The 25,795-nt window shown below is 45.6% G+C and overlaps 1 protein-coding gene across 3 annotated transcripts in view; it reads right to left on the bottom strand.

The window, feature by feature from the left end:
- RC3H2 (ring finger and CCCH-type domains 2) overlaps positions 1–25,795 on the bottom strand; it is a 2,406,224-nt gene that overhangs the window by 1,529,297 nt on the left and 851,132 nt on the right. For all 3 annotated transcript variants that reach the window (XM_044058310.1, XM_044058308.1, XM_044058309.1), the window contains exon 8: positions 20,730–20,848. In XM_044058310.1, the coding sequence (XP_043914245.1) occupies positions 20,730–20,848 (119 nt within the window). The remainder of the gene's footprint in view (positions 1–20,729; positions 20,849–25,795) is intronic.

Genomic DNA, 25,795 nt, shown 5'->3' with positions numbered 1-25,795 from the left:
TGCTTGGTGTAGGCAGAGGGAAGTCATTGGGATTGCTTTCTGTAGGTTTGCGCTTTATCTCCCCCAGATTTGGGAGTGGATGTGCCCCATTGCTTTGACCTATATGAATCTTGAGTCTGGTACCTGGAACCCTTAGGGCGTCTGGATTTGCCCCTTTGAGCTCTGTCTGACACAGGAAAGGACCAATTTTTTTGTAGGCCAGTGTCTACTGAATCTTGGTGGCTGCACTTATAAGAAATCTTTAACAGTTTGCATAGACTTTGCATTGTCTTCCGTTTTCTTTAAAACCTCTTCTGCCTTAATACCAAACAGAGAATCACCCTGTAAAGGTGCATCTAGCAATTTAGCTTTGATATGGTCAGGCAAATTTTGTTCCTTTAACCAGGCATGCCTCCTAATCACAGACCCAGCAACTGCGGCTCTGCAGAAGGCCTCTAAAGAATCAAACCCACATTGCCAAGTATGCTTTCCAACTTGTTCAGCTGCATGCAATAATTCCTGCAATTCTTTATTTTCTGCATATTCTGAAATCAACATCATTTTCTGTTTCAGCAATCCCATAACATGTTGCTGGTACTTAAGCATATGAAATTGACAATGTAAGGCCCTGATTGCCAAGGTTGTAGATGTATAAACCTATTTCCCCCATCTGTCCAGTGCCCTAGAATCTCTGTCAGAGGGGTAAGGTTTTTTGCTGTTGAGGCCTTAACTCCCTCTGGACCCTGTGAAATAGTTTCAGGATCAGCAGCAGGGTTTCTAAATAAAAATTCATGTGAGTCGGGGACTCTAATATCTGTCAGGCTTACTGAGAGCCAGAGGTAAGGAGTCAGGGGTCAAGCTTGACTCCGAAAACACATCATCCACAATGTCTAAAAAGTACAGTTTTGTACCTACCATAAATGTAGATGTCCGAGAGGTATGCATCTGCAGTCCTAACATATGGGTTGTCCTGCCTCAGGCAGCCCTTCGGTCGGCCGGATTCCAAAGTCTGGGTCTGGCCTCGGCTGATGTCGCACTTCACCCGACGTCATAGCTGCTGTGAATTGGGTATAAAGGCATCAGCCGACGCCATTTTCCTCAGTGTTTCTTGCCCCAGATGCCAGGTGCCCTCTAGGAAGGCTAAATTTGGATAAATGCAAATTATTCCAAATAGTAGAGAGAAAACAATATAAGCATGTATATACATATATACAAACAAATACACCATAATAGATTCCCCCAGCTAGCTACAAGATGAGCAAATACCCTAGGAGTACCACAGAGGGGAAGGAGGGTGGGTAATCCTGACTGCAGATGCATACCTCTCGGACATCTACATTTATGGTAGGTACAAAACTGTACTATGTCCTTCAAGGATGCATCTGCAGTCCTAACATATGGGTAGAATACCATAGCCAAACTGGGGGAGGAGGCACTAAGATGATTATGGTGTAGTTGAGATCCCTTGCAAAACAGCAGTTGCAAAACCTGCTCGGGATCTGGAGTATAAAGGTAGATTATAATGCTTGGCAAATGTATGCACGGAGCTCCAAGTAGCAGCTTCTAAAATGTCTTTGGTAGCCAATCCTCGTAGGAAAGCTGTAGTAGTGGCTGTAGCCCTTGTGGAGTGAGGTCTGATGTTTTCTGGAGTTGTCTTTCCATGAAAAGAGTAACAAAATCTAATGCAATTTCCTATCCATTTTGAGATTGTCTGTTTTGAAATTGCTTTTCCTTCCATTCCTGTTGCATATGCTACCAGAAGCTGGTCAGTTTTTCTGTTGGTCTTGGTTCTGTCCAGATAGTAGCGCAATTGCCTGTGCACATCAAGGTATGTAGTAATCTTTCCCCTGTTCTGTGGGTTGGGGAAGAATGCTGGTAGGTGGATTGCTTGGTTCAATGATACCCTGGAGACCACTTTTGGCATAAAAGTAGGGTTGGTTCTCAAGGACACTCTATCCTGATGCAAGATAAGGAAGGGCTGTACTTCCATTAATGCCTGTAATTCAGAAACCCTTCTTGCTGAAGTGATTGCAAGCAGGAAAGCAGTTTTCCAAGATAAGAACTGTAATTCTGCTGTTGCTGCTGGTTCGAAAGGGGGAAGTGTTAACTTTTCCAGCACAAAGTTAAGGTCCCATGTAGGCAAAGGTGGCTTCCTTGGAGGCTTTACATTTTTAATTCCTCTCAGAAACTGCCTGAGTAGAGGATGAGAGAAGACTGGAGGATCCATGTTGTATTCTGCTGAAATTGCTGATGCATGAATCTTAATGGAGGAGTAAGACAGGCCATTGTGGAAAAGTTCTGCTAAGTATTCCAGGATGTTAGCTATGTTTGCTAATGATACATTTTCTCCTTTTGCTGCACTCCAAATGAGGTATCTTTTCCATTTGGCTGAATATGTCTTCCTTGTGGAGGGTCTGCGAGCCTCCAGGATAATGTCCTTAACCCTCTGAGATAAATCTGGGTTATTTTGTTTTATGTAATATTCCAGGCAGCAAGCTGTAGTGTTTTCAAGTTTGGATGTAGGATCTTGTAGTTGTTCTGTGTTAGCAGTAGAGGTAGAGGCCATGCGTGTGTCCGAGACATACTCCTCAGTAGCGGGAACCAATGCTGCCTCGGCCAGTCTGGAGCTATCAGGATGATCCTTGGGTGATCTTTGATCTTCAGTAGCACTTTGTGTATCAAAGGAAGAGGTGGGAATGCATACGCTGTCAGGTTTTCCCAACTGAAGGATAGGGAGTCCACCTTCCAAGCAAGAGGGTGGTATGTCCTTGTGCAGAATTTCCTCAATTGGTGGTTGTGTGGGGATGTGAACAGGTCTATTTCTGGTAGTCCCCATTTCTTTGTAACGGTTTTGAAGATGTCTGGATGCAGCATCCATTCATGGGCATCCGTGGTAGTTCTGCTTAAGGTGTCTGCTAGTATATTTTCTTTTCCTGGCACAAATTTGGCCTGGAGTTGAATGTTGAGGTTCAAGGCCACATTCCACAGGGCCATTGCCATCCGGCATAGAGGATATGAGTGTGTGCCTCCCTGTTTGTTGATATACCACATGACTGTGGTGTTGTCCGTCCTTATCAGCAAATGACCCTGTTGAAGAAAAGGTCTGAATGTCTGTAGTGCCTGTTTCACTGCCAGCATCTTTTTGATTTATGTGAAGGTTCAGCTGGTCTTGTGTCCATAGGCCTTGTATACACTTGTCCACCATGTGTGCCCCCCAGCCTAGGTCTGAGGCGTCCGTGGTGATAGTCTGGCTTTGGTGAGGTTTGTGGAAAGGCAGTCCTCTGTTCAACTGACAGGCCTGAGCCCACCACAGGAATTCTTGTTTCAGGCATGGAATTATTGGAATCTGGGCTTCTAGACTGTGCTTGTGTTGAGACCATACATTCCTTAGGTACCATTGCAACTTCCTCATATGCAGCCTGGCATGTGGTATCAATATTATGCAGGATGCCATGTAACCCAGGGCTTGCAGGACTTTCCTTGCTGTAAGCTGGTTCTGTGTTGTTAATGCCATGAAATAGAGTGGTAGTTGCTTTTGCTTTTCTTCTGTGAGAAATGCCATCTGATTTGATGTGTCCAGTTCTGCACCCAAGAATGTTATCCTTTGGGATGGTACCAGCCTTGACTTTTTCATGTTGACTGTGTATCCCAGGGCTTGCAGTAGTTGTATAACCTTTTCCAAATCTTTTGTTAATTTGGTCTTGTTGTCCGCTTGTATTAGGCAGTCGTCCAGGTATGGATAAATCTGAATTCCTGAAGCCTGCAATGAGCAATTACTGATGCCAGGCATTTCGTGAATACTCTGGGCGCAGTAGATAAGCCAAAGGGCAATGCTGAGAATTGATAATGCTCTGATCCTGCAAGAAATCTGAGGTATCTTCTGCAATCTGGTCGTATAGGGACGTGCAGGTATGCCTCCTTGAGATCTAGAGTCACCAGCCACGACTCCTTGCCCAGCATGGGAAGAAGTTGCTGTAGGGTCAGCATTTTGAATTTTGGAACAATGAGATATGTGTTCAGAGCGGACAGGTCGAGAATAGGCCTCCATTGGTTTTCTTTACTTGGTACCAGGAAAAGTCTGGAGTAAAATCCTTGCCCTTGTTCCATGGGAGGTACCTTTTCTATAGCTCTCATCCTTAGTAGGTGGTTGATTTGTCCTAGAGCGTTTGTTTTTTGGTTTGGTGGTAGGTTTGGCATTCCTCTCTTTTTGGTAGAGTGTGGAAGTGAAACCTGTAGCCTTTGTCTATTGTCTGTAAAATCCATTTGTCTCCTGTAATGTAATGCCAGTTTACGGAAAATAAGGCTAGCTTTCCGCCTAAGGGTGCTTCCAGTTGTTCCCTGGTAGGCGGTATCAGAGCCAAGTCATTGTGTCTGTCCTGTGGAAGTGGTCGTAGCTGGATCTGTGGCAGTACTTCTCTGGTTGTTAGGCTGCCACTGGCGTCCCCTGTAGGCACCTCTGGATTGACCTCTGCCTCTTGGGCCTATTTCTGCCTCTCTGTGCTCTGGAGGTGTCTGGAAAGGACCAATTCTTCGAAGGCCAATTTCTACTAAACCTTGGAGGCTGGACCTGTAAGAAATCCTTGACTGTTTGGACAGATTTTGCTTTTTCTTCCACCTTCTTTAGCACTTGCTGTGCAGGGGAACCAAACAAACTTTGTTTCTCCATGGTAGCATCTAGGAGCTTTGACTTTACATGGTCTGGTAAGGATTGTTCTTTTAACCATGCATGCCTTCTAATCACTGTTCCAGTCATAGCTGATCTAAAGGAAGCCTCCAGTGCATCATAGCCGCATTTTAAGGAATGGTTACTGACCTGCTGAGTGTTATGTACTAAATCCTGAAGGGACTTACGGTCTATAGGTTCAAGAGAGGACAGTTTTTTATTTAGCTGGTCTAACAAAAATTCCTGATACTGAATCATGTGGAATTGACAGTTTAAGGCCCTAGCCGAAAGAGTAGCAGAAGTATAAACTTTTTACCCCATCTCTCTAATGCTCTAGATTCTCTTTCAGAGGGAGGGGTTTTTGGCAGAGGCAGCTGCTACAGCTTTGGGGCCCTGTGAAATGGTTTCAGGATCTGCAATAGGAGCCTTATACAAGTGAAAGTGTGTGTCCAGGACCCTGTAATATCTGTCGGGCTTGGCAGGGGCGGGGAAGAGAGTCAGGGCAGTACAAGCATCATTATATGCATCATCAACAACTGTTAGTACTGGGGGAATGGCTAAGGCCTATGCTGTGGTAAATGTAAAAAGGTCCTTAGCCTTTTCCTTGAATCTGAAAAATCCTGGCCCTGCCATTGAAAATGCTCTCTCATAGCATGTAAGGTTTCCCCAAAAGAAAATTCCTCAGGAGGAGAGGCAGAAGGAATGGAGTCTTCTGCATCAGAATCCTCATAAGGGGAATATGGGCCTTCTGGAGGTTCTGAGTTTTCTGAATCATCCGAGGAATAGTCTGTAGAAACAGGATCCGGGGGCTCTGCTCTAGGCCTCTTCTCTGGAGGGGGTTGAGAGGCCCTGTCTGGGTGAGGTTGGGATCCCCTGATCAAAGAAATGAGATCCTCAGCCAGGCTGAGCATTTGGGAACTAGAGGTAGGCCTGTGTGAGGGGGTTTTAGCAGGCAAGGCCTTAGAAGATTTAGCTGCTTTAGCTCTAGAAAAAGCCTTGATAGACATAGATGCAGGGGGCCTAGCAGCTCCACGTGCAGGAGTAGATATGTCTAAAGGAATAGTATCTGATAAATCCTGGGTGCCTGCTACAGCAGGGGAAATTTCAGTAGCAGATTCAGCCATGCTGTGTGAGGCCTCGGCTATCGGAGGCATGCTTTCGGCCGAAGGAAGAACCGAGGACTCTGTTTCAGCCGAAACCGAGACACTCGCGGTTGGCTTAACCGTGGTTTCGGCTGAAACCGCGGACCGCGAGTGTCGGTCCTTTTCCTTACGCTTTTTAGCTAATTGTGAAGTCGGAGTCTCCGACGGCATTTTGTAAGCAAAGCGGGACCAAAAAACTCCTCCGCAAACTCCGACCGACGTCTAAGTGTCCGTCGGTTGAAGGAAGCACAGGCTAGACAAGCTGATACGTCGTGGTCTGGGCCTAAGCAAGGAAGGCAGGAAGAGTGGAAATCATTATGAGGTATTTGTTTCCCACAAGTTAAACAATTATTTACTTTTTCTGACATCGGCTGAGGCAAGAAAGAGTCCCCAATGGGGTACTTAGCTTTTTAGAAGTCTTCGGTAGTAGTAATCTCTGGATCTGACCGACCGGCACTTGCGAACAGCTTCTGCTTCGGGCACCGCGCGGCAAGAAAGACGGAGGAAAATGGCGTCGGCTGATGCCTTTATACCCAATTCACAGCAGCTATGACGTCGGGTGAAGTGCGACATCAGCCGAGGCCAGACCCAGACTTTGGAATCCGGCCGACCGAAGGGCTGCCTGAGGCAGGACAACCCATATGTTAGGACTGCAGATGCATCCTTGAAGGACATCAGGGGGGATGGCTAAAGGCTTGTGCTGAGGGAGAATGAGGAAATCCCTGAGCCTCTTTTTTGATTCTGAGAAGTCTTGACTCTCCCAGTGAAAATGCTCCTTCAAAGTATGCAAGGTTTCTCCAAATGAATAATCCTCAGGAGGAGATGCAGATGGAATACACTCCTCAGCATCAGAATCCTCATAGGGAGGTACAGATAATTCTTGATCAAAAGAGGAATCAGAAGAAATAGAAATCTGATCTGAAGATTCATAATCAGTGTCTTGCCTAGGCCTCTTATCTGGAGGGGGATGGGTACCCCTGATCAATGTGATAAGGTCTTCAGCCATTTTGATCATCTGTTTTTTAGGCATAGAGGCCTGTGCACGTGGCTCATGCATCGTTTTTTTAGGTTTAGAAGTTGGTTTTGTCTTTAGTTTTGCAGCTGTCATCGGTTTGCAGCGGTCATCGGTTTGATGTACAAATGTTGAGGTCTGAATACACCCTCAGAAGCCGGTGCCTGCTCAGCAGCTCCAGACCCATCTGAGGGAGGTACAACTGTCGGTCCAATACCTTGAGTATCTTGCGGCATGCCGAACTCCACATGGGTGTCAGAAGAGGCCTGCAACTCGAAGGTAGTCGGTATCAGGGGCTTCGAAGGCGCCTCACTGAGTACCGGCGACTGGTTTAGGAGAAGCTCTGTCGTCGGTTTTGGGTCTTGACTGCCTCTCTCTGTCCTTTCCTATGCTTTTTTTATGTACTCCGGTAGTCGGATTGCTATCCGACGACATTTCAGGGTAGTTAAATCTGTTTTCAAAATACTTTCATGCAAAAATATACCGACGCTTAATAGTGCACTGGTTAAATCTAGCACAAAACCGACAGCCAGGCACATTGTGATCAGGGCCTAGGCAAGGAATACAGTATAAATGGAAATCCTTATGAGGCATTTGCTTCCCACAAGTAATGCAATTATTAACTTTTTCTGACATTGCTAAAAAGCAAGAAAAAAGTTTCCCCAACGGGGTACTTAGGCTTTAGTGAAGACTTCGGTTCTGAAACTCAAACTCGAATATTTCAGTAGTCAGCCGACCGGCATTTGCGAAATGCTTCTGCTTCAGGCACCGCACGGCAAGAAAGACTAAAGAAAATGGCGTCGGCTGCATGTTTTATACCCCCGATGACCTGACGTCATGGAAGGGAAGACAGCAACCGACGCAGGACCAAAGACTTTGGAATTCAGGCTGACTGAGAGCAACCTGCCAGCAGATTACCCAAATGTAATGACTGCAACAGTGTAACACGAAGAACATTTAGAGAAACCATGCGGTCAATTTGAGGGATTGTATGTCTGGGTGTGGTAACCAGGACGGGTGAGACAGAAGGCCAAGAAAAGGATCCAGCACCCAGGGAGGGTGAACTAAGAGACCACAGGAAGGAGAATTGTATTTGGCAAGGTCATAATGGTGCAATGAGGATAACCTTGCTCTTCTGCTGTAATGTTTTCTAAATAAAACCTGGGAATGAGAGGAGAGGAAGGAGAGGCGTATAATAGCCCGGAGTGTCAGTTGTGAATTAAAGGGCCTCTCAGTGGTTCCTTTTTGTGGGGAAACAGGGCAAAGAACCTGCTGCACTTAGTACTGAGGGAAGAAATAGAGAGGTTGCAGCATAGTTGACTCCATCAACAAAATATAATTTCAACCATTGACTGACAGACAATTTGTGAGGAAGTAAGATGGACCTGGTTCAGTTTGCCTGCTAGCACACTGGTTTCCCCCACAATATGTGTTGCCAAGAGAAAGTGGCCAGAAGATATTGCCCACTGACAAACTCTCATTGCCTCCTGGCAAAGTGGGTATGACCAGGTTCTCACCTGTTCGTTGAGGTTCAAGACCACAAACATGTTGCCCATCTAAACTGCAATCATCCCTAGAGGGAGAAAATCTTGAAACACTGGCAATGCCAACAGGTCTGTTCTCATTTCTAAGACACTGATGTGAAGACTGGCCTTCATGGGGGACCCAGTGTCTTGGACTGTCTTTCCCAAATAACAACCCCCACTCCAATTGGGAGGCATCCACAGTCATTGTGGCTTTGGGAGAGGGAAGAGTGAAATGGTCCTGAGAAACTACCTCTGCATGAATCCACAACGCTATGCGATGTCTACAAACATCTGGATGCAAATGGTAGACATCAGTGGCCAATGTGTTATTGACCACTGGACAGCTGAAGCCCACTGTAGTACTCCCATGTGAAAGCATGCCAAGTGAACCAGTACCAGGATTAATTTAGCTGGAGGTGAAATAAGAGTAAGGATGTGCAACGCTTATTTCCTTAAAGTCTCCAATCTTGCTTGTGGTAAAGTTGCCATTTGTGTCAGAGTATCTAGATGGGTTACGATGAACTCCAGAGTTTGCACAAGTTAGAGTTGAGGCTTGCACAGATTTATAGTAATGCCCAGCTGGAGACAGAGATACAGCAAGTAATCCCTGGTTTGAATTAGTAAAGGCATGGTGGAAGTAGACAGGAGCCAGCAGCCAAGATACAGAAACACCTGGAATCCTTGCAGTCTCATGCAAGTTGCAACGACTGCCATGCATTTGGTGAACACCCTGCAGGCTGTGGTGAGGCCAAAGGGCAGTGCTCTGAATTGGTAGTGACTGGCTCCCAGCTGAAACGCAGATTTCTCCTGGAGCGCCTGTATATTTTTATATGACAGTATGGATTCTGAAGATCAATAGAGCATATCCAACTGTCCTTCCTTAAAACAAGCAGGATGGAGTGAACAGTGATCATAACGAACTTCTAGTGTTTTGTGGATTGATTTAAATTACTGAGATCAAAAATTGGTCTTGGGACCCCAGTCTTTCTTGGCACTAAAAAGAATCTTTATAAAGTTCTGGATACTTGGTGGTGTGAATCTTTCGGTTTCTCTGCCGCTTCTCTTGAAGATTTATTTGAATAAGGTAGCTTTGCGGATACAGATGAAGTAGAAGACAGGAGGAGACCTTTCAAGACTCTCAACCAAAGCCCTGTTACTGAAGCTGGAATAAATGTTGCAATTAACATTAAGATGCCCTGGACCCATGCAATAAGCACATTAAGAATGGCTGTCAGAGTTTGGAATCTTTCGTTCTCAAGCAGAACATTTTAAAACCAAAAGTCTTTTTTCTGACATTATAAAAATACGACAAAATATCACCAATGGTAATAAGAAAAACCTACTTAAAGGTAAGAAAAAATATCTGCAATGGTAAGAAAAGATGTACTACTGGGGTACGAGAGAAAACACAATGGCTTAAGGCCCAAATGCCAAACCTAATGAGAAATCTCTGAGTGCATGCAAAAAATTTTTTTTAACGGTAATAGATAGGAATTAACATACAGGAAAGGAATATACAAAAAATTGTACAGGAGTATCAAAAAAAACTGCACTTATCTAATATAAACCACTCGAACTAACAGTAGCAACATCTTATTGCTGAAGCAGCAAACGAGATCTGAGGTATCTCAGAGGAGTAAACAGAAGAGTACAGGTAAGGGGAGGAGCCTGAAGTCTATAGAGTGGCTGAGGAAGTATCAGAGGTCAGATCAGAGACCCACCATTTGATGGACAGATGAAAGTGACATCATCAGATTGCCTTACTGATATGTGGGTGGTAGTGCCTGCTACTCTTCTTCTAGCAGTCTGCGAAAGCTCAGGCTCCCTCCAACTGCCTGCCTGTCTGTGGGTGTGATAGACCATTCACCTAGCAGTACATGGACTGCCTTACACAGCCACAGGCAGGACCCTTTCAGTTTTCCAGGGTCCATCGCAAAGAAAAAAATGAAAAAGGAAGCTTTGCGAACACCTACTGCTCCAAATCAAAAAATCACAAATGCATATATGCAACAATAACGGCCAGTTAGCATAGCTTAGTGGCAACCCCAATACCAAACTATGTACATCCAGAAAAGGGAGATGGTGAGTGGGTACTGCCAGTAAGCAGCATGTTCTACGAAAATGAGGAGTTATGTACCTACCATAACGTTCCATGTTAGTTGTCTTCTCTCGCCTTCTTTCTTGCTTGATGGGTTCGGAGCCGATCCTCGGCTCCGACTCGGCACTTGCTAAGCTCGAGAGTCACTTTTACCAGCTCGAGGCAGCCCCATATCCCATGATGCAAGGCGGTAAGTACCCAGATCTCGTTTGTACCTATAGGGAAACACACCTAGCACAAAAAACTTTCCACTGAGGAAAGAAAGCAATTAGCCTAAAGGAAGGGCTGTAATGGGAACCAGGTAACTAACTGGTGCCTAAAGAAGCAATCTTCCAAACAAAGGAGAACAAGGTCTGTCCAGGCAAGGGGGTAGGAGGGAGGGTCAAGAAAGAAGGCGAGAAGACAACTAACATGGAACGTTATGGTAGGTACATAACTTCTCAATGTTAAGTTGTCAATCTCGCCTTCATTCTTGCTTGATGGGACCGCGTCCCTAGCACCTCTACCCTGGGTGGCTCAATGGAACAGACTCTTGAGAACCGTAGAACCAAAACTGGCTCTATCCCTGGAGGCCAAATCCAATTTGTAGTGAGAAACAAAGGTATGAGGAGTGGCCCAAGTGGCTGCTGCACAAATAGTGTCTAAAGGGAGTCGAGCCTGAAAGGCTGTGGAAGTGCCTAAACTTCTGGTGGAATGCACTTTTGGTTTTGAGCACAGCTGTTTGCCCCTGAGCTGATAGATTTCGGAGATGGTGGAAGAAAGCCATCTAGATAAGGTCACTTTGGAAACAGGAAGGCCTTTCTTATTTTCAGCATAAGAAAGAAAGAGCTGATCGGATTTCCTGAATTGTTTTGTTCTGTCCAAATAATATCTGAGTTGGCGGTGAACATCAAGATAATGTAATTTTTGTTCCGATCTGTTGGAGTAATTAGGAAAAATACAGGAGATCAATAGATTGGTTCAAATTAGTTTTCAAGCCACCTTAGGCAAAAAGGATGGATTAGTTCTCAAGGATACCCTGTCCTTGTGGAAGACCAAATAAGGGGGACGAACAGAAAGAGCAGGAAGTTCTGACACTCTCCTGGCCGAGGTAATAGCGACAAGGAAGAGTGTTTTCCATGAAAGAAACTTCAGTGAACATGAAACAGCTGGCTCAAAGGAGGAAGAATTAAGGATGTCAGCACTAGATTTAGGTCCCATTGAGGAGGAGGACTCCTGACAGGAGGTTTAAGGAGAAAAATCCCTTTTAGAAAGGCTCTACAAAGCCTGTGGGACATAATGTTGTGATCTGCAAACCCGACATGAAAGTTCGAGATAGCAGCCAACTGAACTTTAACCGTGGAAGATGAAGAGCCCAGTGAAAGATTTCCGCTAAAAATCCAAAACTGCATGAACAGGGGCAGTAAAGGGATCTATATTCTTTGATTTTGCCCAACAAGAGAAGCGTTTCCACTTGCTGGTATAAATCCTTCTAGTAGAGGATTTAAGAGAAGCCACTATGATATCCCTAACCGGGTTAGAGATCATAGGAAGCCTGGCTAAGGAAGGAAGTGGAGCAACCAAGCTGTGAGGTTGAGAGAAGGAATAGACCGATGCAGGTGACCCGATTGGTGGATCAGAAGGTCTGGCACTGGGTCCAGATGCCACGGCTGCACCAATAGGTGACGATGGAGGAACGGAAACCAAATTTGTCGAGGCCAATAGGGGGCAATGAGAATCATTTTGACTCTCAAAACGGTGGCTTTCTGGAGTACTTGTGGAATCAATGGAAAGGGAGGAAAGGCATAAAGAAGTCCCTGGGGCCAATCCTGGGTAAAAGCGTCTCTGCGGGGATGGCCTGGCAGTGGGAAGAGAGAGAAGAAGTCCGGGCATTTGCTGTTTTGGGGAGTAGCAAAAAGATCGCAACATGGGCGGCCCCATTCTAGAAAAATCTCCTGCACTATAGATTGTTTGAGAGACCACTCGTGAGGCATGAGAATAGCTCTGCTCAATCTATCCGCTAAAATGTTAGTTTTCCCAGGGATATGCGTTGCTACCAGAAACCGATGAGAGGAGATCGCCCATTGCCAAAGTCTGAGAGCTTCTCGACACAAGGGGTAGGACTTGGTTCCGCCCTGTTTGTTGATAAACCATACTACACAGACATGTTGTCCGTGTGAACTGCAACTGTTCCCAAGGGAAGAAAGTTGTTGAGGGCTTGCAACATTAAAAGCACTGCTCTCATCTCTAGGACATTTATGTGCAGGTGGTATTCGAACGGTTGCCACGTCCCATGAACCATCCTGCCCTGATAATGACCCCCCCCACCCGATCAGGGAGGCGTCCGTAGTGACTGTGGCTACTGGGGCCAGAGATACACAGGGTCTGCCCTGAAATCCACCAGGATAGGTGGTTTTTGCAAGCTTGTCACCAGGATTTGGTGACGCATGGGAAGTTGTTGGTAAGACCACTGGGTGAACAACATCCATTGAAGAAGACGCATGTAGAAGCGGGCCAAGGGAAGAAGGGTAATGGCCGCTGCCATGAGGCCCAACACTTTCAGGACCAGTTTGGCTTGTACCTTTTTGCTGGCAAGGATGATCCGCACGTGACTTTGGATATCTGAGATTCTTTGGTCTGTGAGGGTTGCTGACATCCGAACAGTGTCTAAATTTGCGCCTATGAAAGTAATAGACTGGCAGGGCAACAAGGAGGATTTTTCGTAATTGATCGAAATTCCTAACTGAGTGCAGAGATTTAGGGTGTAATCCCTGGCTTGGAGAAGTTGATGCCTGGTGGTGGCTGAAAGGAGCCAGTCGTCGAGATACGGAAACACCTGGAATCCTTGACGTCTCAGGTGAGCCGTGACCACTGCCATACATTTGGTGAACACTCTGGGGGCTGTAGTGAGACCAAAGGGCAGGGCTCTGAATTGAAAATGACTGGACCCCAGCCGAAAGCGAAGAAACCTTCTGGAGCGTCTGTGAATTTTTATGTGATAGTACGCATCCTGAAGGTCTATTGAGCACATCCAGTTGTCTTTGCCCAGGAAGGGCAAAATTGATTGAAGTGTGACCATTCGAAATCTCGTCTTTTTCAGAGACTTGTTGAGTCTGCTGAGATCCAATATTGGTTTCCAATCTCCCGTCTTTTTGGGGACCAAAAAGAACCTTGAGTAGATTCCTGGCTCTGAATGGTCTGTTGTAACTGGCTGAATGGCCCTTTTGTAGAAGCTTTGATACTTCTAACTGCGATTTCCCGTACACCGGGTGCCACATCTGCAAGGGAATTTTGTGATCGAAGGGACTTTCCTCGAAAGGAATTTTGTAACCCTCGGATATGATCGACTGTACCCATCTGTCTTGTGAGAGGGAAAGCCAGGCTTGTGGGTACAGCGATAATCTTCCCCCGACTGCCTCCAAGGATGGACAGTCGGGCAACACCTTAGGGATGCTGGAAGGGCTTGTCAGAGAGAGACTCTCTGCTTCCCTGGTTTTGTGGACCCCCTCTGCCTCTAGGACAGCGTCTGTTATTATTACCCCCTCTGCCTCTAGGGGTAAACTGACCACGTGTATCCGGCGTGACTCCTTGGGATTTGCGGAACCACATCTTTCCACCCTTCTGTCCTTTGGGGTAAGGTCTAGAAGGGGTGGAAAAACGGACCCCTACGGCAGAAAGAGTCTTGCCGTCCTGCTCACATCTGGTCAATGTATCCTTCACTTGAGGACCAAACAAAGTTGACCCATCAAAGGGAGAGTTTGTGAAGGACGCCTTGAAGGGATCAGCAAAATTACAGAGCCGCATCCAGGATTGACGTCTCAGAGCCACTCCTGTGCCTGCGGCTCTACTCGCTCCATCTGCTGCATACAAAATCAGCCGCATGGAGGAGTTGGTTATGGAGTTAAGGATTCCTAGCTGAGAAGTAATCTTGTCTTGTGCCCCCGGAGCTGTAGTATCCTGTACTACTTCACCTAGTTCCTTAAGGATGTCCCTTTGGAGTCTGGTGAAGTGACACAAATAGTTCAACGAACGCATGGCAAAGGTCGCTGAGGAAAACATCCGCTTACCATACCTGTCCATGGTCCTGGAATCCTTGTTAGGAGGATGGACTGGTACGGAAGGGATCTGCAAGTTCCTTTTTAGTGGCGGCCGCCACCACCATGGCATCAACCGGGACACCTTTTGTAAGGAATTTCTGTTCGGAAGGGGCTGTAATAAATTTAGAAGGCCTCCTGGGAACTGACTCTATGGAGTCAGGAGAAGCCCAAGCCTTTCGAGCGATTACCTGCATGAGGGGGTCAAAAGGCGGAGACACCCAGGAGGTGGAGGGTCGAGAACCAAACGCCTCTAGGTATACCGACTCATCATCGGAGGGATTTATGGTGGGCCAGTTTCCCCTCTGTTTCAGGAGTTCTAGGATGTCTGAAAAGGAGACATTCTCAGAGGGGGATCTTGGGGACCCCTACGACTCATCTAAGTCGGTATCCGAAGTAATAGACTCAGGGGAGTCTAGGTGCTTCCTCTTACAAGTCCTCTTGCGCGGAGGATCACCTGACGCATCAGGAGAATCCTCGGAAGAGGGGGTTCCTCCCAGTGGGGAAACCTGAGGCAGTGGATCTCTCGGACCGGGAGCAAGAGAGCGGGAAGAGATATCAACAAGCACCGTAGAGGGAGGAGCTAAAGGAATAGACTGCTAACTGAGCCCAGGGGCCAGCACACTCCTCATCACCTCGAAGGCTCCCCTCCAAGGGAGATCCGAGAGAACCCGTTCCGAAGAAACGGACTCCCGGGCCCACCGAAAGGGAAGGCTCCGAGGAAGATGTCGGAGCCGAGCTCACCAGGCCAAGCTCCAAGGGAAGAGCGGGGTCGGACAAGGGTCCAATGCCACTCACCCCCTCGGAGCAGACCAGGGAAGCCCGGCCACCGAATCCCTCCAAGGAAGGTCTCGAGGAGGAGATAAGAGTAGATGATGAAGGCGCAGAAGGGGGGGGGTATCTGGCCCTCAGCCATAGCAGTAACTATTCCTGTAGACTCCAGCTCCAAACTCTGGGGTAGAGTCGAAGGAGGAATTTGAAGAGGGTGTGGACTAATAGTCGTCTGTTGAGACGGACTATGAAGCATTTGGGCTAGTGCCTGTGATTTTAACAATCTGCTTACCACTCTCTCTAAATCATGGTCTGACAACCTGGAAGACCTAGATGATCGGCTCCGATGGCTCCGCTCCGAAAGAAGAGGTGAGGCCGGAGCCGACAGTATCGGTTCCAAAGAGGGAGACCTGGACCTCTTCCTCGAAGGAACCATCGGAGCCGAAGACCCCACAGATCCAGATGGAGCCGATAACTTTTCGGCTCCGAGTGTAGATCCAGATGTATCGGCTCCAGCCGGAGCTGATACAGGCAAGGAAACAATGGTGTCGGAGCCGGTCGGCGCCGACACCGAAGCCGGAGCCACATGGTGGTCGGAGCCAGTCGGAGCTGACACCAAAGTGACAGTAACAGTATCGGCACCGATAGCCATCGGTGCCGAGGATTTAGCCAAGTTAGGATCAGCTCCAGCCGGAGCCGATCACGACTCCGAAGGAGTCGGAGCCTAAGGCCGGAGGCTTAGAAACTGAAGCCTGGACCTTGGTAGTCCTAGAAGGCTTGCCCGGAGCCGATTTTGCCGGGGAGCCCTCTGGTTTAAGGAGACCCCTTAAAATAAGTTTATTTCTCCTTTCCTGCAGGACTCTCTGGCTAAAAGAATGACAAATTGCACAGGAGTCCTGCAGATGGAGAGGTCCCAGGCAGTATAAACAAGAAGTGTGACCGTCTGTCAGAGACATCTTCTGACAGCACGAGTCACACTTCTTGAAGCCTGAGACCCTCTGTTCTTTAGACATAGTGCTTTCAAAACAACAGTACACACACAGTCCCGAATCAGACAAGTAAAGTTAAGTATGAGAAGTAAACTCTCACACACACACACCCTAACAGGGGGGGAGGGATGGGAGGGAATAAAAGCCTGACTAAAAAGGTAAAGAAGGAAAAACAAAGTTAGTCAGAAAAGGCCTCACAATATCTAAGAAAGATAGAATTCTAAGGAAAAGAGAAAATTTTCTGATTGGGGGCTAAAGTTTAGTAATAATAAACACTTACCAGGAGCTGGTAAAAGGAGGACCTCATCAGCGAAGCGGCAAACAAGATCTGGGTACTTACCGCCTTGCATCATGGGATATGGGGCTGCCTCGAGCTGGTAAAAGTGACTCTCGAGCTTAGCAAGTGCTGAGTCGGAGCCGAGGATCGGCTCCGAACCCATCAAGCAAGAATGAAGGCGAGATTGACAACTTAACATTCTACTGTTACAGGCAAGTAGGACCTGAGCAACTACACCATGTTCAACAAACACACTGCCTTACAGGCATTCACATAGATTCCCAAAACTCTTACTCAGCCTGGCAGAAGGGAGGATAAGGGTCCAGGAGCCCCTGGAGAATGGTCCTAATAAAGCTTGCACTGGACCTAGAAAATGTATCCAACTGCAGTGCTTCATAAAGATATGGACAAGGACCAAGCTGCTGCCTCATGCATACTTAGAGTCCAGTTCTTTCCAATACGCCAATGAAGAGGAAAAGGCTCTACTGGAATGCGCATTTACCTTGCCTGGATTCCCCTTCTCTGGTGGGTGTAACAAAAACAATAGAACAGGGCAGCCAATGAGCACTGGTTTCCTTAGAAACAGGTTGACCTTTCATTGCCCCTGTGTAGGAAATAAAACGCCTTTCAGCCTTCCTGAAGGGTTGCATTGCATCAAGGTACCGTATTCCCCGAAAATAAGACCAGGTCTTATACTTTTTTCCCCCTCCGAAATACACATTAGGGCTTATTATCAGGGGATGCTTATCTACCCCCCTCCTGTACAACAATCTACATTTATTCATGTACACAAATCGACATTTATTCATGTACACAAATTGACATTTACATGGTATTTTTCCATTATTGGGCAACAGTTCTAGGTAACGCGTTAACATTTCTGTGAGAATTCTACACAAACAGTCCAACAAACATTTCAACTTACGAATATCTACACCTTGACTTTCACAGTGCAATATTTCATGCGTAACAGAAAGTGCATAAAAATCTCAATACACGTGTATTGGAGGAGGGGAATAAAACAGGTGAATAACTGCCACTTTTTGAGTAGTAATGCTTTCTTTATTCCTTACCCAAACCATAAGAAAAGAATGACAGAAAGTCATAAAAATGAAGTCTGGGAACTAGTGGCCTTACTTTGTAATTACCCCTTGATAATGAAATGTTATTTTAATACAATAAAGTCAAAAAACTGACAAGAGCTTGCTGGCAGCTGAAAGTAGAAGCAATCCATTCTGTTGCCCCGATAACGGAAAAGTTATTCAAATACAGTCATGTCGTCGTCTTCTGGAACATTGCCATAAGTCTCCAACCCTCGAATTCCAGCCTGAATTTCTTGCGACTCCATTTTCTGTAGAACCACTGGCCCCAATCTGTCATGCCTAGCAATATGGCTCTCCCTAAATGAGCACTGCTTGTCCATGTAGCCTGCTCGTAGTGCATTGGCAACACAGCTGTCAGTGACTTTATCCCATAAATTCTTCACTCAAGTCACGACCTCTTGCAGATTAGGCTTCACAAAGTTTCCATGCTGATTTCTCTCCATTCTATTTTCAATGTAGTCAATGAGTTCCATGTGCAAATGGTCCTTGAATGGCTTGTTTATTGCAATATCAAGAGTTAAAGATAGGCAGTCAATCCTGCGGGAATCATTATTTGATCTATTCTTCTCTGTGCAAGGAAGTTCTTCATGTCTTTAACGTGGTGAGTGCTGGATGAATCCCAGACTAGAAAACCTCTTTTGCCACCTCGCAAAACAAGTGGCAGCATTACATCGATCCACTTCCTTATAACGGTTTGTGTGCACCAGGCTTTTTCGGTTTCAAGAATGTAAATGCCTGAAATACGTTCAATCTCATCTTTCTTGCCCTTACTAATGATAAGAGATGGAGTTTTCTTTCCATCTAGATGAACTGCCAAAATACAGGTAACACGTGCACTTTTGTAACCACTGGAGGGAATGTAGATTGACGAGGCATCTCTCTGATCAATTGTTGTTTGAGATCCTTGGCCCATAAACACTACAGTTTAGTCCATAGCAATCATGTTGGAGAGTTGGTATTTAGAAAAGTCGATGCCATCAACAAAGGACTTGAATGCAAGTGCACTTTTAATAACTTCAGTATATTCCAGCTTGAACAGTCTTGTCGATCTTCTTAGAGACAGTACATATCGCTGAAGGAAGCCATCCAGCCAATGTTGTAATGCTTTGAATTCTTCTGGGGGATATTTCTAATTGTGGTGCCGTTGCAAGGGCAAATGCTTGAATATCAGCCCTGCGCACAACCAAAGCCTTTGCTCTCATGTTAGCAATCCATTCACAGATGCAATCCATTCACAGATGATGTCTTCCAGCTCAGGAAATAATGGTTGCCAACCTGATCCACACTTGCACTTCTTAGCATTTCCCTCGTCCACCTGTTGACTGAGGTTATCGTACTCTACTCGCCATTTTCAGACCGGAGATCCAACTTCTTCTCTTTGCAGAAAACCACCAGATTCTTTCCCGGGAGTCCTCCATGATTCCTTTCTTTTACTCGACAGAATAGCTCTTTATTTTTACACTCATCTTGTCTGGGGGGGTTTAACTGAAGACTTACTAGACAGGAGTGGCAAGAAAAATGGTGACAGTTAAGAAGACACAACCATTCGTTATCAAGTGTGCGCGTTTTACATGCGTTGTTTGTACTTTGACCAATCAAAGTACACTTGCCAGTGTTTATGGGCCAAGGATCCCAAATGTCAAGTGTGAGTGAGGATTAGGGTTACAGTAAGAATCATGGAGGACTCCCACAAAAAGAATCTTATGACTTTCTGCAAAGAGAAAAAGTTGGGTGTTCGAATGGTCCAAAAATGGGGAGCAGAGTACGATAACCTCAGTCAACAAGTGTCAATAATATTATTTTATAATTCAACACGTCCGTCATGTGTTGTTGACAATCTCAACTGGGGCTTATTTTTGGGGTAGGGCTTATATTATGACCTCCATGGAAAACCATGCTAGGCCTTATTCTCTAGTTAGGTCTTAATGCCCTAACTGAAATCACTGTTGTGGTATTCCAAAAATATGGGCGATTCCTACAGCTGAAGGGAATGCATGGGTGATTGGTTAATAAGCAGCAGAACTGTCCAAGAGGCTAGACAGGACTGACCTTGCAAAGGCAGCTCTGGATTTTGAGAAGTCATCAATCCTGCAGTGTTTAGTGGAGGCATGTACAGAAGACCAGGTGGCAGCTGGCAGTACGGCCCTGGCATCCACCCCTTTGTAGAAGGACTTACAGGATGTTACTGTCCTGTTAGAATGAGCCTGATTACATAAGGGCAAGGACTTGCCATATAAAGAATAACAAAAAGAGATGGCCTTAGAGATCTAGCTAGCAACTACTTGCTTACACACTGATTGACCCAGTTTAATTCCATGAAAAAGGCAGTCATTCAGATTTATATGGATCTGTCCAAATAGAATAGAATCTTAGCTGTCTATGAACATCTAGAATGGGAAGGAGTCCTCCACCCCAGTTCTGTGGGTTGGGAAAGAAAGAATTAAGACTCATGGCATGATTGAGAGATAGCTCATTCACTACTTTAGACTAGAATGGTTAGCCCTTCGTGTCATTCTGTTTGGGGGGGGGGGACGAATGGCCATGAGTTCCTGAAGCTCAAACTCTCACAGCTGAAGTGAGCCCCAAATCTGAGATTTGCTGATGCTGCTGGTTCAAATGGTGGTAAGAAGAGCTTTTCCAGTACGAATTGAAGTCTTAATGAGAGACTATGTGTTTCCTTGGTGGTCTGAGATGTACAACCCCTTTAAGGAATAACTTGACCTCAGATCTGGACCTAAGTGGAGGACTGAGAGTTAAACAAGCAGTGATTTATTTATTAAGTACTAATTAATTCTATATGAATGCATTTTAAATAGTGTATTTTAAAAAACTCTTGGAAAGCGCACAGATGCATGGGAAGGCTTGTTTGTTTAATAACAGTTATTGGCTATGGCTTCGTATATACCATTTGTCTTTTATGTCCCTCATGAGACTGAACAGGCATCAGCTGTCTCTTTCACCTATCCTGGTCAGCTGCTTACTCAGATTACTAGATAATCCAAAGTTACCCGGGCTGTAGTTAGATGAACTGAGACTTCCAGGACAAAAAATGTTTGTAATGGTCAATAGTTAACAACTGTGAATTGCTTAACTTACCTGTGGTGCTTCATGAGTTTTTTTGCTAAAGTTCTGGATGAAATCTACCAACCCATGTACCACTGTCTTTACTGCTACCATGGCATTTTCAAGTTGTTCCCAAGTTGGTGGTGCTGCATCTATTGAAAAAAAAAAAAAAAAAAAAAAAAACATGAATACACTATCTTTAACAGATATTCGCCTACTTCCAGTAAAGTCTCTTCAAAAAAGTACAGTTTTGTACCTACCATAAATGTAGATGTTCGAGTGTTCATCCTGCTGCAGTCATCACACTTGGGTTATCCTGCCGTCAGACGGTCCCGCAGCTGGCCCATGATGTGTGTAGCAGAAACGTATGCAATGTCCTATCCATTTAGAAATGGTCCGTTTTGAGAAAGCTTTTCCTTGTGATCCTGTAGCATAGGCTACAAATAGCTGGTCAGTTTTTCTGAAAGTAACGTAATTGCCTGTGAATGTCCAAAGAGTGCAGGAGTCTTTCTCCTTTGTTCTGGGGATTTGGGAAGAAGGTGGGCAAGTGAATGGTTTGGTTTAAGGCCACACTGGATACCACCTTTGGCATAAAGGAAGGATTAGTTCGTAGAGAAACTCTGTCTTGATGAAAAATGAGGAAAGGTTCCACTGCCATTAGTGCCTGTAGCTCTGAGACTCTTCTAGCTGAGGTTATTGCTAGTAGTAGGGCAGTTTTCCATGAAAGAAATTTTAAATCAGTTGAAAAAGCTGGTTCAAAGGGCGGCAGTGTAAGCTTTTCAAGGACAAAGTTGAGATCCCAAGTAGGTGTTGGAGCTCTCCTTGGTGGTCTTAATTTCTTAGCCCATCTGAGGTACTGTCTTAGGAGTGGATGTAAAAATAAAGGAGGATCCGTGCTGTAATGAACTGAAATTGCTGAGGCGTGGATCTTAACAGATGAAAAGGAAAGTCCTTTGTGTAACATCTCAGTTAAATATTGTAGAATCTGAAGAATGTTCGGCTCCAGGGGATTTAGGCCTTTAGCCTGGTTTCAGGTGCAAAATCTTTTCCATTTGTATGAATAGGTTTTCCTGGTGCTGGGCCTCCTGGTCTCCAGGATGACATCCATAACAGCTTTGGATAAAGGTGTTGGCTGATTGTTTAGGTAATTTGCCATGCAGCCAGGTTTAAAGTCTTGAGCTGGCTGTGTAGAATCAGATTGTCTCGCTGGGTGAGCAGGTGAGGAATTTGTGGCAAAATCCATGGTGGGCCCTGGGCCATGTTCCTTAAAATTGGATACCAATGTTGGCGTGGCCAGTCTGGTGCAACGAGAATCATTTGTGGCCTCTCTAATCTGACTTTCAGCAGTACCTTTGCTAGAAGAGGCAGTGGAGGGAAGGCATATACTGTTAATGTTTTCAAACTGAATGAGAGGGCGTCCACTTTCCAAGCTAGTGGATGGAAGGTCCTTGTGCAAAATTTTTCAAGTTGGTGTTTGTGGGGGCTTGCAAACAGATCTATGTCTGGGCGTCCCCATTTTTGAGCTATCATTGCAAATACTTGTGGATCTAGTTTCCATTCGTGTGGATCCATGATGTTTCAGCTTAGGTCGTCTGCCAAAGTGTTTTTCTTTCCTGGCAGGAATTGTCCTTGCAATAGAACCCGGTAAGACAGTGCAGTGTTCCACAAGGTCATTGCTTGCCTGCGCAGAGGGTAGGAATGTGTGCCCCCTTGCTTGTTTATGTACCACATAACTGTGGTGTTGTCTGTCCTTATTAGTAGTTGTCCTGGGTGTAGAAGGTCCTTGAAAGCTGTTAGGGCATTCTGCACTGCTAGCATTTTTTTTTTATTGATATGCAGGTGTCTCTGATCTGTAGCCCATTTGCCCTGAATGCACTGTCCTGCCATGTGTGCTCCCCAGGCATAGTCCGATGCATCTGTCATAGTTTGCCTGCCTGTGGGTAAGGTGAAAGGCTGACCCTTGTTGAGGTGACATGCCTGTGCCCATTATAGAAACTCCTGTTGAAGGCAGGGAATGAGTGGAATCATTGTTTCCAAGCTGTGGCTGTGCTGAGTCCATACACTTTTCAGGTACCATTGTAATTTCCTCATATGCAGTTTTGTAAATGGTATTAGTAGTATGCAAGATGCCAAGAATCCCAAGGCCTGCAGAATTTTTCTTGCAGGCAGTTGGGTCTTTGTTGCCATTATTTTGAAATATTGAAACAGCTGTCGTTGTTTGTCTGGCGTGAGATAAGCCATCAGGGCCGTTGTATTCAAGCTGGCACCCAGGAATATTATGTTTTGTGAGGGCACTAGTTTTGATTTCTTTTCGTTTACTGTGTACCCTAGGCAACTTAGAAGGTGTTTGACAAATGCCAGATGCTGTAAAAGAATGTCCTTGCTTTCTGCTTGAATAAGACAGTCATCCAGGTATGGGTATATTTGAATTCCTCTTTGTCTGCAGTATGCAATTACTGGTGCTAGGCATTTTGTGAAGACCCTGGGCGCAGTAGATAAGCCAAAGGGCAGTGCAGAGAATTGATAATGCGTTTAACCTGCAATGAAGCGGAGGTATCTTCTGCAATTTTGTCTGATAGGGACATGCAGGTATGCCTCCTTTAGGTCCAAAGTGACTAGCCAAACATTCTTGCCCAGCATGGGAAGAAGCTGCTGTAGTGTTAGCATCTTGAATTTTGGTACTTGCAGATAGGTGTTCAGAATTGAAAGATCCAGAATGGGTCTCCATGCTTTGTCCTTTCTTGGAACTAGGAAGAGTCTTGAGTAAAATCCATGTCCTTCCTCCTGTGTAGGTACCTGCTGAATGGCTCTCGTGTTCATAAGAGCTGTAATTTGTTTTTGTGCCTCTGCCCATTGATTTGGTGGCAGGTTTGGCATTCCTTTGATCTTTGGTAAGGTATGAAAGTGGAATCTGTATCCTTGAGAGACAATGTTTAGAACCCATTTGTCTTTTGTGATGATGTGCCAGTTGTCTGCAAAAAATGCTAGTTTTCCTCCCAAGGGTGTTGCCAGGAGAGATTTGCTTGGTAGTTTGAGGATAGAGTCATTGTGTTTGTCTTCTGCTAGCTTGGGGCCTGTCTTCTCCTCCTTTCTGGGTAGCAGAACCCCATTGGCGAGGTTTGTAAGGGCCCTGTGACTGACCTCTGCCCCTTGTGCATCTGTATTTGCCCCTCTGTGATCTGTCTGAAGCTGGAAAGGACCAATTTTTTGTTGGCCAATTTCTGCTGAAACGAGGGGGTTGTACCTGCAATAAATCCTTGACCGTTTGCATAGATTTGGCCTTATCCTCCATTTTCTTTAAAACCTCTTCTGCTTTGACACCAACTAATACATCCTGTTGTAAAGGTGCATCTAATAATTTTGCTTTAACATGGTCAGGGAGGGTTTGCTCTTTTAACCAAGCATGTCTACGAATGACAGAGCCAGTAACAGCTGCTCTACAGGAAGCTTCAAGTGAATCAAATCCACATTGTAAAGTATGCTTGCCCACCTGTTCAGCTGCATGCAACAGATACCTGCATTTCCTTGAATTCAGGCTGTTCTGAATGTGTGCTCATTTTTTGTTTTAACTGAGACATCAGGAATTGTTGATATTTCAACATGTGAAACTGGCAATTTAATGCTCTCGTAGCCAGAGTTGCAGAGGTGTATATTTTCTTTCCCCATCTATCTAGGGCTCTGGAATCTCTTTCAGAGGGCACAGGAATTTTAGCCATAGAAGCTTTTGCTCCCTTAGGACCCTGGGATATGGTTTCTGGGTCAGCTACATGGCTTTTATAAAGGAATTTGTGTGAGTCAGGTACTCTATAGTATCTGTCTGGTTTGGCTGGAGCAGGAGGTAGAGAGTCTGGATTTAAACTAGACTCCAAGTAGACATCATCCACAATATCTAAAACAGGAGTGATAGCAAGAGGTCTGTGCTGGGGAAGTAAAAGGAACTCTCTGAGCCTTTTCTTAGAATCTGAGTAATCCTGGCCTTCCCAGTGGAAATGTTCCCTCATGGTATGTAATGTTTCCCCAAAGGAGTAGTCTTCAGGGGAAGATGCTGAGGGAATACAGTCTTCAGCATCAGAATCCTCATAAGGTGGAAAAGTGTAATCCTGTTCCTCAGAAGAATATGAGGAGAGAGAAACCTGGTCAGAGGATGCGTAATCCTTGTCTTGGTCTTTTATCAGGAGGGGGATGGGAACCCCTGATAAGGGTAATTAAATCTTCAGCCATCTTAAGCATCTGGTTCTTAGGCATGGGGCCTTGACCTGTAGACTGATGAACAGTTTTCTTAGGTTTTAAAGGAGTTTTAAGCTTAGCATAAGATTTAATGGTGAGTGTAGTCTGTCTGAAGACACCTTCTGCAACCGAAGGTGTTTCCTTTGCACCGGCGTCTAATTCTGCTCCGGTGTCGGTAGATGGCTGCGTCGGCCTAACAGACTCCGCTTGGGAGTCGGCAGCTGTCTGGGGTTCCAGCTCTGCGGTCGTCAGGGGCTGCGTAGGTGCCTCACTAAAAACCGGAGAACCAGCGACAGGCCCAGCTGAGGCCTCGGGGTCTGGCTTATTCCTAGGCTGCCTGTCCTTATCCTCGCGTTTTTTATGAATTGCGGTCGTCGGCTGCTCCGACGGCATGATATAATTAAATTTCCTACCAAAGTAATGCCGTGAGAAGTCAAAATGACGTTTGATAGTGCATTTATTAAACCTAGTGCAAAACCGACACCCTGTGACGTCGTGGTCTGGGCCTAGGCAAGGAATACAATACGAATGGAAGTCCTTATGAGGTATTTGCTTCCCACAAGAAATGCAATTGTTAACTTTTTCTGACATTGGACTGAGTTAAGAAAATGTTCCCCAACGGGGTACTTAGCTTTATTGAAGACTTCGGACTGAAATTCAAATCGAAAATCTCAGGTGTCGGCCGACCGGCACTTGCAAACTGCTTCTGCTTCGGGCACCGCCCAGCAAGAAAGACTGAAGAAAATGGCGTTGGATGCCTCTTATATACCCCTGGCACGCTGACGTCAGGGAAGAAGCGACAGCAACTGACGCCGGAACAAGACTTTGGAATTCGGGCCGACTGCGGGACCGCCTGACGGCAGGATAACCCA

Source organism: Protopterus annectens, chromosome 16.part0, assembly GCF_019279795.1.
Source record: "Protopterus annectens isolate FY-2018-M chromosome 16.part0, PAN1.0, whole genome shotgun sequence".
Classification (NCBI taxonomy): Eukaryota; Metazoa; Chordata; order Ceratodontiformes; family Protopteridae; genus Protopterus; species Protopterus annectens.
The sequence above is the reverse complement of the archived record's forward strand: the minus strand, read 5'-3'. Positions and strand labels throughout refer to the sequence as shown.